General features: G+C 41.8%; 1 protein-coding gene across 1 annotated transcript in view; it reads right to left on the bottom strand.

Annotated features, from left to right (window-relative positions):
- The window catches only part of LOC149442151 (oxidation resistance protein 1-like), a gene marked incomplete at its 3' end in the record, with an annotated part of 64221 nt that overhangs the window by 29350 nt on the left and 20758 nt on the right, over positions 1-14113 (bottom strand). The window contains exon 2 of the mRNA XM_089656466.1: positions 2408-2490. Coding sequence (XP_089512592.1) covers positions 2408-2490 — 83 coding nt within the window. The remainder of the gene's footprint in view (positions 1-2407; positions 2491-14113) is intronic.

Raw genomic sequence — 14113 nt, 5'->3', positions numbered from 1 at the left:
AATGAACACAAGATGTTGTCTGATTAAATGAGGTGGAGATTTTGACATCACCGTCCGGCTTCTCCACCTCATCCAATCAGAAAATGCCTTGTATTCACTAACAAAAAGCAAATTGTTCTCTGAATGGTGCCCATGCTGAGCATGCAACCCCCTTTGGTTACTATGAAGCAGGGCAGCTGTTCAGCATAGGATTCACAAGGCAATGGTGATCTCTGTGACTAATACAGTGATTCTGTGCTTCGACAGGAATTTGCAAGGTATGTCATATGAATGTTTATATTGGTTCAGGCTGGACCAATGGAACTATGCAAAAATATCCAATCCTGGAATTCAGCTTTAAAGAGTGGCCATCTACAAGGCTTACTCAACAGAGCAGTAACCCACAGAAACCCAATCAGCTATAACCTCTAAACTCTGTGCACTACAGCAAACTAAAAGCCGATTGGTTGCTAGAGCTTACTGACTTTTGCACTACAACTCCCTTTTTAAGTAAGGAATGAATATGTAAATAAACAGACTTAAAAGAATTTTAAAGCCTTAAAGTTTCTCTGCATCAAGGTAAAAAACCCTTCTATGACTAGGATCCCCCCAGCCCCCCTTATATACTTACCTAAGCCTGATCTCAACCCAGCGCTGTGCCCCAGAGCAGCAGCTCTCTCCCTCCACACAGGGCAGATTGATAGCAGCAGGAGCCATTGGCTCCTGTCAATCAAATCTTGTGATGAGGAGGCAAGGGGTTGGGGGCGATCTGAGTTGTCTGTCTACAGATGCAGGCAGCATGGCTTGGGATTGAGCCTGCATGAATTCCCCCCTAGGGACTGACTTGTGATGAGGGGGCGAGGGGTTGGGGGCGATCTGCGCTGTCTATGTCTACAGATGCAGGCAGCATGGCTTGGGATTGAGCCTGCATGAATGCCCCCTAACAGGTTGACTTGTGATGAGGGGGCGAGGGGTTGGGGGCGATCTGTGCTATGTCTACAGATGCAGGCAGCATGGCTTGGGATTGAGCCTGCATGAATGCCCCCCATAGGGACTGACTTGTGATGAGGGGGCGAGGGGTTGGGGGCAATCTGCGCTATGTCTACAGATGCAGGCAGCATGGCTTGGGATTGAGCCTGCATGAATGCCCCCATAGGGACTGACTTGTGATGAGGGGGCGAGGGGTTGGGGGCGATCTGCGCTGTCTAGGTCTACAGATGCAGGCTGCACGGCTCAAGATTGAGCCTGCATGAATGCCCCTATAGGAATTGACTTGTCATGAGGGGGCAATCTGCGCGGTCCATGTCTACAGATGCAGGCAGCATGGCTTGGGATTGAGCCTGCATGAATGCCCCCATAGGAATTGACTTGTGATGAGGGGGCGATCTGCGCTGTCTAGGTCTACAGAAGCAGGCAGCATGGCTCAGGATTGAGCTTGCATGAATGCCCCTATAGGAATTGACTTGTGATGAGGAAGCGAGGGGTTGGATGCGATCTGCGCTGTCTATGTCTACAGATGCAGGCTGCACGGCTCAAGATTGAGCCTGTATGAATGCCGCTATAGGAATTGACTTCCTATGGAGGGCACTTGCTGAAAAGGAGGATTTAGGAGTGCCGGTGAGGGACCCCAGAAGAGGAGAATCAAGGTTGCTCTGTGCAAAAAAAACATTGCACAGGGCAGGTGAGTATAACATGTTTGTTTATTATTTAAAAAGAAAAACGCTTTAGAATCACTTTAATAAGAGCTGTGAAGCATTTAGAGCAAAGTGCAGCAACCCAGAAGAGCCAATCGACCCTGCTCGTTCAGCGACCTCACCACACCACGATGAAATCTGATTGGCTGCTACCGGGCTACTGCACTTTGCACATCATTCACGCTCTTTGAACTGTCTTAATGCAAAAGCCTTCGAGAGCAATAAAAAAAGTACAGGGAGAGCTAGCAAGACTGATAACATCCGTACACACACATAAAACACCCAACACACACAAATCCATTCCATTCCCCGCTCAGACAGACATTGACAAAATGAAATCTGCGTGATTTGAAATTCGGTTGCCCCTAGTAACAGGGAAGCTGACTGCAGCACGGGATTTGAGGGTCATTTGAAGAACATAGCAGTCACAAAGGCTCCATTTTCACCGGCTGATGGGGAGACACAACTATCATCTCTCAGCTTTAAATCAATGGCAATAAGCAGAGGCAGCGTGCAAGGTTATTTATGGAGGCAAGGTCAAGGTAGATTTCCACAATTTGCCCCGTAGCCTACATTACAGATACGCGGCCACTGATGACACTATACCCAGGGCACATTATAAATACGGAGATCTGATATACACAAGTCATAGCCAAGAGAATTCACAATTGTCATTCAGCAGAGGAGTAGGAAAGGAGGGGGGAGATGTATAAAGTAGAATGAGCAAAGCGTACCGTGTACTCCATGGTCCCCTTTGGCTTCTGAAAGGACATCCGTCGCCCATCTTTCTTCTCGAGGGTCTTTTTCTGCCCGGTATCTGAAGGGTAATGAGGATAGGTACGCATTAGATTCATGTTCCTCCTTCAGGATTGTCACAGGCTGTTGGCTAGCACACGGCTGCTGCAAGACATTCTATTTCACCAGTTACAAGGCTTCGCTCTGGAACCGGAGGAGAATCAGTCTAACTGAAACCCAGCTGCCTGTGTTAACGGGTTTTTTTTTTTTTTTTTTCCCTCCTCTTTAACCAATATAAACTACTGTGACAAGTGTGATACATTAGCCGGGGCTGTGCTTCCTATTATCTGGAATAAAGGATAGCCCCAACGATTAGGAGGCATTTATGTACCTTCTAAAAACGTGCATTTAAAACAGGCTTCATAGACATACTTTATAATCGATTGAAACAAAAAGGCAAATTGACCACGAGATTACAGGAACCTGCGTGAAAGAAGAATTGCAAATCAAGGAAAACAGCTTATTTATATCAAGGCTAAAAACTTTTCCCTAGTTACAAATAACAGAACTATGAGGATTTGGAGCGCAACTTATAGCGCACTTGACGCATATAGGTCCTCCAACCCCCTTCACCCCTGGAGTTTCTCAGAGGGCTGCTAATGTAACATTTGTCATCTCCTAAACCAGACATAGGGGGTTATCTACTTACACTGCATGGTGCAAAATCAGGTGCAGCTCTCCAGAGAAACCAATCAGCTTCCAGGTTTTATTGTCAAAGCTTAATTGAACAAGCTGAAGGTAGAAGCGGATTGGCTACCATGTACAGCTTCACCAGATTTGGAGTGCTCCAGTTTCACCCCTGGTTCACAAAATATGCAGCCGTGCAGGCCACGTTTTGTGTGGGCATGAGAGCCCATTCATTTGAATGGACTCCCGTGCCCCGTGACACGCAGGGGAGAAGTCCCTGCAATTTTTATGAAAAACGCAGCCTGCAGGGGGAACCTCGGTTCCCAGTACAATTGCATTTTCCAGTACGGGCGGCGTGCCGTTAGAACTAATGGCAACTGCCCACGGGTCTGCATTCCTCTGTGCGGGTGGTGCGGCTGCATGGATTTTCGTACGGGTCCGCAGCTGCAACACCCACACAGATGTGAATCTAGCCCCAGTCCTCATGCACACTGGATGTTTTTGACTTTTTTTCTACAGCCAGTAAACCCCCCAGCATGTTATCCTATGTGTCCATGCACACAGACTAATCAGCGTTTCTTTGCCGGAACGTTTTTTGGTTGCAAAAAAACCCAGGACTATTGGGTTTCTAGAGGAGATGTTTAGCTGTACAAACGCTCAAATGTTGAAAAACGCCGCAAACTGGAGTTTTTTTGACCAAAAAAGCCTAGGAGCTTCTGTTACTGAGTGATCCATAGGAACACAATACCAGCGCATTGCCTGCTACTTTAACATGCACAAGACCCTATGCATTGCAGCTGACAAGCGGTAAGACATGAGTTATTGTGCATTAACCAGGGGCGAACTGACCATTGAGGAACTCGGGCACTGCCCGAGGGCCCAGGGTCAGTAGGGGCCCTATGAGATGTCCCTGGTACCTTTCATAGGCTTTTTTGGGTGTGGTTTGAGTGTGGGAGAGGACACAGGAGCCCCACGATCCCCTATTGCCCAGGGGCCCCCATGAGTTGTCAGTCCGCCCCTGGCATTAACATATAAATCTAAACTAAGCCCAGAGGGCAGCACAATATCGGGGGGCCCCCAATATTCACTAAATTGACCACCACTGCTTTACAGCATGGTCATGGAGATATATACATAACTTTTGCCTCAATGTGCAGTTATGCATTAATAAAAAGCACTTTTAGGTATCATAAAAGGAATGGCCCTTTATCCAACTTCTTTCACCTGCACTCACCAAAATTTAAAAAAAAAAAAAAAAAAGTATTTTTTTTTTTTTTTTTAAACAAACCAATTTCATGTAACGATGTTGTAGATCTTGCAAGTAAATATTTGTACGTCCATCATGGTATTATGAAAATGTGTACAAAGTGCAGAACAGCAGCTGGATCATGCCATGGGCAAACACCCCCAACCAATCCTGCATTCCCAACACAGTCCCAGCATATCCTTCCACCAGCTGAAGCTGAATTACTGCTAAATGAATTGCTTCATTCAGTGAAGAATGTCACCATTTATGGCTTAAATGGCAAGTGAGGAGCTTAGAAGAAACACACAATCTATTCCTTGTTTCTCCTATATCTTGCAACTACTGCAAACTGGTAAATAAAATATATTTATATATCATTTTGTCTCATGGGATGAGCCGCAATACCAGATTTCACCAACAGGTGGCACCATAGTAAATATGCATAATTAGAGCTACCAGAGCCATTAAACTAAGTCAAACTAAACTCTTCAGGTCAACCATTGGTTAAGCAAATGAGGAAAGAATCTTAAAAGAACCCCATCACGCCACTTTTGTTTCATTTAGTATGGAAGGTTAAAAGAGAATTCTGTCTTTGAGACTGTAAAGAAACAGCTGAGGGTGCCAACCAAGTGCAGTACATAAGTACAATTTATTAGGAAGACACAAATGGCAACTCACTTGGTAAAAAATGGCATTTCTGCTTCCATAATGAGATTTTTGTGATGGTAAACTGTGCAGTGTGCTGCCAGGAATGTGGATGCTGATACAGTCGCCAGCTAGATGGATGCTGAAAACTGGTTTTCAGCATCCATCCATCTAGCTTGCAACTGTGTCAGTGCCCGCATTCCTGGCAGCACACATCGAGGTATACCATCACAAAAATTGCCTTCTGGAAGGAGAAATGCTATTATTTTTTACCAAGCGATTGATTGAGTTGTTATTTGTCTACATACTGCACTTACTTGGCGCCCTCTGCTGTTTTTCATATTTTCTACAGAAACTGCTACACTCTCATTGAGGAGCTGACATGAGTTTTTCTGGAAATTAATAGACTCCTTTTATGGACTATTATTCTGTTCTTAACATTCTAGTATTTCTCATCTTTGAACCTTCTTCCACATTCATATTACAAGAAGCCTGATGTGATTAAGCTATACTTCATCTTCCGTATGCGTTCTGAAATGCGTTGTAGTGAAATACCCTAATGACTCTTTAAATGGGTGAATACAGCTAATAATTGCTGTGCACATAAAGCAGTTATTACAAATAGTGTAAAAAAAAAAAAAAAATCAAACACATACAATTAGTTCATATAGTGAGTGAAATCACATAGTGATAAAAAGCCAAAAAAGTGAAAAAAAGTCCATAAAAGTGCAGAAAGTACTTGTAGTTCATTCATTCACAGATTGTTGTGAATGGATGATGCAGATCAGGAAGGGGGGCTGCTTTAGTAACATGGTACAACCTGCATATTAGTTTAACATGTATTATGCTACTTAAGGTGATGTTAGCCTTTAGGTCTAAGGAATATAGGAAGAAGATGTAATTTTGCTTATTCCTTGCTTCAGCAGCCTTCCTTTACGAGTTACCGTAAGCCTCTTCTTTTTAGTCGTACGCGGATATCATCGTATACAATGCAGGACCAATAGTCCCACATTGCAGCCTTTTTCAACCAGGAGCCCAGGCATGCTGGGGTGCCTCCAGACTTCTTAAGGGGTGCCCTGGCAAAATGCCTAAAAATTGCCCAAAAACTGTATACAAACCAGCAGGTAGATCAAGTCTGCCTTTTAGTCACACAAAGCCACAGGTTTTCATTGTGCTCTCTTGTGAACTAGCAGCCAACATCCTAACACCCAAAGATGTCATCAGTTGATGAGGATGTCGGGTGCCTGCACAGCATCCTTTTTTTCCCCCTCCCCTGCTCCTCTGCATCAGCACTGGGGTCACATAAACTGAGTGAGGGAGAAATATTGGAACTCTATTCCGTACCAGTGTGAAAAGGTAGATTTGCTTTGGAAGAATAAATCATCTTACGTTGGGTGTACTACGTTTTTGGATGTTGCTGCATTATGTAAAACTAGTAGATGAGTTCTTTACATTTTTTACAATGGGGTGCTTCGAGATTGTGCAGTGTTTTAAAGGGTGCCTTGAGAAGATTGTCCATAATTTAAAGGGTGCCTTGAGATTGTCCATAATTTAAAGGGTGCCTTGAGAAGATTGTCCATAATTTAAAGGGCGCCTTGCGATTGTCCATAATTTAAATGGCGCCTTGAGATTGTCCATAATTTAAAGGGCGCCTTGAGATTGTCCATAATTTAAAGGGTGCCTTGAGATTGTCCATAATTTAAAGGGTGCCTTGAGAAGATTGTCCATAATTTAAAGGGCGCCTTGAGATTGTCCATAATTTAAAGGGCGCCTTGAGATTGTCCATAATTTAAAGGGCGCCTTGAGATTGTCCATAATTTAAAGGGCGCCTTGAGATTGTCCATAATTTAAAGGGCGCCTTGAGATTGTCCACAATTTAAAGGGCGCCTTGAGATTGTCCATAATTTAAAGGGCGCCTTGAGATTGTCCATAATTTAAAGGGCGCCTTGAGATTGTCCATAATTTAAAGGGCGCCTTGAGATTGTCCATAATTTTAAAGGGTGCCTTGACTGAAAAAAAGGTTGAGAAACCCTGCCACAATGTACGTGAGGACAGCAAAGACCCATTCAAATGCCACCAAAGGCCTCTCAAAGTAAGAAATAAGGGAAGTATAAAAATTGCTTTTTCCTCTACCCCTAGACTTAACAAGCATTTAACCCTTGCAGTGCAAGTGGGGAGCCCACTGCAAGGGTAGTTTTCTTTTGTATTCCCAGAGTTCAGCTTTAAGTAAAACTGCCACCACAGCTCCACCCTTCACAAAGCACAGGTCTCCCTGGAACAGAAACAGCTAACTTCACATTGAGTGAGAACACTGAACAGAGTACACTTGGCTGTAATAAAGCTTTGTTTTGGAAATAGGTTTCTTCCTGTTTGGCCAACCAGAGAGACTCCTCTATCAAGGACATACATTACAGGGAAGGAACAGAGTGTGTAGTGAAGCTTGACTTTGACAACATTTGACAGAGCTCGCCTTAGACAACAGGTGATGATGGCCAAATGATCTGTGTGCCTAGAGATGTACATTTCTATCACCTGGAGAAATTACGTTAGGAGGAATACAGCAACTGGCAGAATATATCTTCCCTTATCCTCTTGGATGGTCATCAAATCTAAAATGTAGGGATGCCATCACATTCCATAGACATCATATCTACATTGTGTTTGGCTTCAGCTGCCATACATCAGCAAAAGTAGGCAAGAAAAATGTCAATTGGAGCCAATAAGATGCACCTGATGTTAACATCCCAATGTAAGGGGTACCAAAAAAAAAAAAAAAAAAAAACCCAGTGAAGTCTATTATGAGATGAATTTTAGTATACTTTCCCAGGTATAGATACGCAACACAAGCAGGACAGCCTGACCACAGCCACCACCAAGACTCGTTTATGCCTTATGTGCTTTCCCATGCAATAAATGCATATCATACTCACCAAAAACTACTGCTCATACCACAGCTTCCAATGAACAACATCTGCAATAACAGTTTGGCGATTGCGATCTGTCACATAAAATGTGAATGGCTCCTACTGTTGGTTAAAAGAGACCCATCACAAGAGAAATGTGGAAGCTCTCTGTTAACCTGTGTGTAAGTGTTCTTACTTACTTTTAACTTTGGGTCACTGAACTTGCCAGGAGAAGATGTTGGCATCAGCAAGAGAGCTAGAAGATGTGAAACTGTTGGAGGGAAGGCAGGTCAAAGGTTTTGTCTTAAAGTGTTACTAACCCCAGGACCCTGCATTCACTATATCTGGTCTCCCACAGTACACAGAACATGGAAATGCAATTATTTTATTAAATATAAACTGCTAAATACTTTTTTTCATCAGCAGTTAGATCAGTCTTGTGACTTCTAGCCGTGTCCAGCAGAGCACTGGTTAAAGCTTGTAGGAGGAGTTTTCATTCTTCCCTGATTGTCTGGACAGCACTGATTGGCCCTGTGTTGATCACATTCACTCTCCCCCAAAAAAAAATTTTTTCTAACAGTATACATCAAACTGAGCATGTGCAGCTTGCCCCCAAGGCTCTGATCTATCAGCAGATGGATTGGGGACAGTAGAAGCAGAAGAGGATCAGAGAAGATTGGATCAAATATCCTTTTTACACAATGCAGAGGATTAACCCTTTGGTTCCTCAGCAAGTATAACAAGCATGCTTTACTGCATATACAGACTGATTTTACTGTTGTTGATTGGAACTTCTTTATTGATAAGACTTATGGGGCAGGATAGCAGTTAGCACTTCTGCCTAGCAGCACTGGGGTCCTTGGTTCGAATCTATAAGGAACTAGCACAATCTGTCTGTACTTGCTTGGGTTTCCTCCAACTGTACAAAAACTTGCCAATGGGTCAATTAGCTCCTTGTATAAATTGGCCTTAGTATGTGTGTGCATGTCAGTTAGGGACTGTAGACTGTAAGCTCCTTGGGGGCAGGTACTGATGTACAATATACAAAAGTACAATGTATGTAAAGCACTGTGTTACTTTTATGGAGGCTGTGTAAATTGATGGCCCTATATAAATGTTTGTAATAAATAAAACATTTCAAAGGCAAGAGCTGGCTGGCTGTTACAGCAAACATCTTCAATTTCAGTCCAATACTTGTAGGCTACAATAGGTATTGCAATAAAATATACTGATCTGTGCATGAGATTTGAATGAATAAGTGTGATGGCAGTTGCCCTTTAAATGCTGACTGTTCCATAAATGCTGGCAAACATTACAGCTAAACAAGTATTCAGACCAGCCAATTATGTATTTAATACAAAGCATCCAGAACTTTGTTCCCACAAGACCCGAAACGCAACTTTCAGGAAATCAAATTAAGGATCTCTTAGAATATCTTTCTGCATGTCGTGCATTTTTAATATTAGTTGGCAGAATGCAATTCGGAGTCTTCCTGAAGGAGCAGTTTGGGTATCAGGCAGATCAGACGATAATGAAATACGCTTATTATCAGGGGACTCAGAGGAACACAAGGAGATTAAAGAGCACAAAACACTTTTGGGTCAGCAACTTCGAAGAAAGATTAGGCTGTGGATGATAAGTGATTGAGCTTAATGGGTTTACTTTACTACGTGTGAAGCAACCTTGAAACAGAAAAGCGGTTTGACAATCCTTCACCTTCATACACAGGTAAAATGATGAAAGTATGATGGAAATGATGATGATGAAACATGGCAAAGGCTTAAAGTGGAACGCCTGACTTTTTTCGCTCGGTTTTACAAAAAGTAGGGATAGATGAGAACATTTGTCAAGTTTTAGTTGCGGTCCCTACAAGCAATACTTAACTGGTGATACTCTGGTTACCCGAGGTAGGAAGTAAAACTCCCTAATGGGTCACAAGCAGCAATAAATTCTTGACATGTTCTGTAACATGTCAACTATATCAAAAAACTATAAAAGTTATGGCTAACATGAAACTTTAAAAACGGAGTAAGAAGGTGACTACAGTATCAAATCCCAAGTACTGCCACAAGCACTTACTGTCATAAATGACAGACGATGAACAGTGACTTCTGTTTCATGTAACCTTTACTTTAGGCTTGGTCAATATCTTTGCATAGTAAAAGCATCTAAAAATATGTAAAAAACTATTTAAAATGTGCCCTCACTGTTTACAGGCAAGCTCTGTGTTCATATAAAAATACAGACCTACCATCATGGGGCTGGAGAAAGTAATTAAAGGACTACAAGTAAGGTGACATCACTGCACATGTGCTCCATCAAGATCTACAAGTTCCTGTTCCAAAGTGGAAGAAGGGTCTTGTAGCCTTTCAATTGTAGATCATAGTTAATGGATGATGGCTTGATGATAATTTGAGGTTGCCTTTTAATAATCACCACTGGTTGGAGGAGGAAAGAAATCCAACATGTTACATGGTTCAACAGGCCCTTCATCCTGGCTACAGGTAGCACATAAAAGATTATGGTCAGTCTATAGTACTGCCTGAAATGTAAAACTAGGTTTACACTGGTGGATTTTTATACCAAAACATTGTCCATACATTCGATGATCCCATCAAAGCGTTGACGAATGTTGTTTGAAAGCACTTCAAAATTTCATTTGCTTTTACCATTTGATTTTGGAATGAATGGAATCTCCTGAATAAAAACTACATTTACTTTTTCAATTTTATTCATCCCGCTCCTTCATTTTAAAACATAGTGATGAGAAAATTCAAACATCAATTTGATCCCAATAACCATTAGAAGCTAAAACGAATGCAATTTTCAAATGAAATTTTACTGGTATAGGGCAACCATGGCAACAGAGTATTGTTAGTGTGAAGAATTTTCATCCCGTTTGTGTGATTGGCACAAAATGTGTCCTATAAAGTTGCACAGAACTTTAAGTAACATTTCAGCCATCTCCTAATCTGTCATTAAAGTGTTACTAAACCCAGGACCCTGCACTCACTATATTTGGTCACTCGCAGTACACACAACATGGAAATGCAATTAAATTTAGTAAATATAATCTGCTGAATACCTTTTCTCATCAGCAGCTAGAGCAGTCTTGTGACATCTATCAGTTTTCAGCTGAGCACTGGTTGAAGCTTGAAGGAGGAGTTTTCTTTCTGTTCTAAAAGGATGCAGAACCCCTGACCTCTGTCTGGATAGTGCTGATTGGCTCTGTGCTGATCACATGCACTCCCAAAAAAAAAAAAAACTCTAGCAATACACACCAAACAGAGCATGTGTAGAGTACCTTTACACTATATGTCTTATCAGGAGATAAGAGGGGGACACTGGAAGAATGAGAGGATCAGAGAAGTCAGGATCAAACAGCATTTTTACACAATGCAGATGATTCCACAGTGAGTATATCATTCATGCTTTACTACATATACAGATTGATTTTACTGTTGTGAGTTTGGTAACACTTTAGGTTTACTGCAGTGGGCCTTATACTAGATGATGGTGCTAAAGAGATGCCAAAGATTCAGGCCTGTTCTTACAACACTGAGACTGATCACGTGATTACAGCAGGCAAATGTCTCCATTTAGCACTATGTTTAAAGAAGTTTCTGCAGTGCCACATCTCTATAGGCTACAAAGAAAACGGCGATAAGAATCTGCAATAAAGTTGATTAAAATCCTTAAAAATGTATATAAATTTACCTAGAAAGGATTGCTTATGTAACAAGTGTAGGATGTCTGGTGCACTGTTGAACCAACGATGCAGGGGACGTTTCAGGAGTTTTGGATTCTGGCGCCCCCTGTTGCACTGTATGGTTTCCTGCAAGTGTCAAATGCTGAACATTCTTTAGCAAAAAAACTCAGATCTTCAAAGAAGGGTAGCTCAGTAGAACAGGCAGAGGGATGTATATTCACCACTTTATTTGCAGGGGGGGGGGGGCTGTACATTACTTTTTTTTTTTCTCAAGTGAGATTAAAAACATTAAATTCTTACAAAGTTCAGTTCAGGGGTATCCAACCTTTTGCCTTTCCTGGGCCACATAGGAAGAAGAAGAATTGTATTGGACCGCACATAAAATACACCAACAATAAGGACAGTTGATGAGTGGAAAAAGTCAGGCAGATCACAAGTTAATGATCACGAATATAAATAATGTACCTATCTGAGTAATAAAACTTTTTTTGTAATTTTTACAAAAGTAAAATAGGGCAACATAAATCTAGTATATTTGACAATTTTTTTGATACAGTACCCGGTTCGATGGAAGTAGGAGCAATTCTAAATTAATTCTCAAGGTGTCAATCAAATATTTTGGTTAGAATGTTGCCCTTTGTGTGCTTCATGCTTGGACATAGTTGCTCACAAATATAGGTGCTATTGAAAACTGATGACATAAGGCGCGATTCAGAAAAGTGGGAGATTTTTCTTTCGAAAGACAAAACTTATAAAAAGTCCAGTAAAGAGACACTGTCAAATTTTTCTTCGGTCTCATGTGTTTGCAAAGTGTAAATGCATTTTCACACAAAAAAATAAAAAAATAAAAAAACGTTGTTTAGGAAGTCTATGATTTTGTGTTGGGCCACATTCATAGCTGTCCTGAGCCCCATGCAGCCCGTGGTTGGACAAGCCTGCCTGGTTTGGTGGATGATGTAAAGTAAACCACTTAGTAAGAATATTATTTTTCCCAATAAGTTTCCCTTAAAACCAATATAAAGATAAACATCCGGACCTCTGTGCAACAAGAATCTACCGACAGTTTGACATTAAAATGATTACAAGATAGGCAGTCACAAAATGAGGATAAAATAAAATGACGGGCAAATACTCGCAATAAAACCGCAAGTGAATTTTAGAAAATGTTTCAGTCAGCAGCAATTATATCCATGTAATCTGCCTATATAGAAGAAAACTCTGACAATGGCTGTAAAATCTCATTTAATGTTTAATAAATAAAAAAATCAGCAAAATCAGCAAAATCAGCAAAAAAAAAAAAACCACACAGCTGTTGTGTGGTTATTTGTGTTGGCAGAGTCACATCTCATTCAGTTCACATTGTTACAGAGCCAAGCAGAACCATAAACTGTTTAAAACATGTACAGGAGTCACTGTACCAGCCACAAGATTGGGAATGGCATACATGCCCTGGACTGCTGCACCAAACTGTGTGGTATTGGACTACTAGTGATCATCACCACAATGCATGCATTGTGCACCCTGAGATCCCCACCTCTTGTAAAGCCAACTTCCTACTTCTCCTGGCCATCAGACTGAAGACCACACACTCACACTGGAAGTATGATTTCAGCTGCCATGTCGCAGCACAGTCCAATCACAGATTTCAGATACAGGAAATCTCCGAGAGGTAGTGGACTAACACTGCTAATCTTTGCTTCTGAAAGGCTTACTGGTTTTCATGCTGACCCAAAGGCTTCAACAATCTGACCCATTGACCCAAAACAAATACATTGATTGGGAGTAATCTGGATAAAATAATTGACTATTTGCCCTGACCACACTGCACCTATGGTTTTACCAAATTATCGGTTTTGGAATACTACATTAAAAAAGAGAAGTTTAGGATTTTTTTAAATTATACTTACCTAGGTGGATGCCGCACCTATCCGATGCTGCATTTAAGTGCGAGAACTGAGCAATCAAACACTGGATCGCTCAGTTCTCTCCCTCCACTCTAAGCAGAAAGCTGGGACTGTGAGTCACTGGCTCTCTGCCCACCAGCACTCACTTGAGCGCTGGGCTGTAGAGGGGGCGAGAAGGGCTGGTTCAGGTTCTCAGCAGATCGCTGAGAGGCTGAGCCAGCTGCCGGTCCACAGATACAGACTTTAAAGTTGAGATCTTTCTGCAGTCTGGACCGGCTGAGTGACATCAGCTGACAGCAGAACTTAACCTGCTGTTGCTGAAAATGGGTCACAGGAGCATAGAACGAACTACACTCTTGTGATCCACAGGAGAGGTGCAGCCAAACAAGCTTTGGCAGTACTTCTCCTTTAAAGCGTATGTGTAGGCAAGATAAAACTTGAAATACAAAAAAAAAAAAAAATCAATATATCTGCAGTACATACACATTTACCCATGTTATATTAAAAATAAAGTGCAGAAAAATACCTATTGATCCTTCAAGACACAGAGTGAGCTCCTAACATCCTTTATTGAGCAAACGATGCTGCCTCTGCTGCACTGGAATGCCAAC

The sequence above is a fragment of the Staurois parvus genome, unplaced genomic scaffold (assembly GCF_062004578.1).
Source record: "Staurois parvus isolate SC_StPar_1 unplaced genomic scaffold, SC_StPar_1.0 ptg000907l, whole genome shotgun sequence".
NCBI classification, from domain to species: domain Eukaryota; kingdom Metazoa; phylum Chordata; class Amphibia; order Anura; family Ranidae; genus Staurois; species Staurois parvus.
The sequence above is the reverse complement of the archived record's forward strand: the minus strand, read 5'-3'. Positions and strand labels throughout refer to the sequence as shown.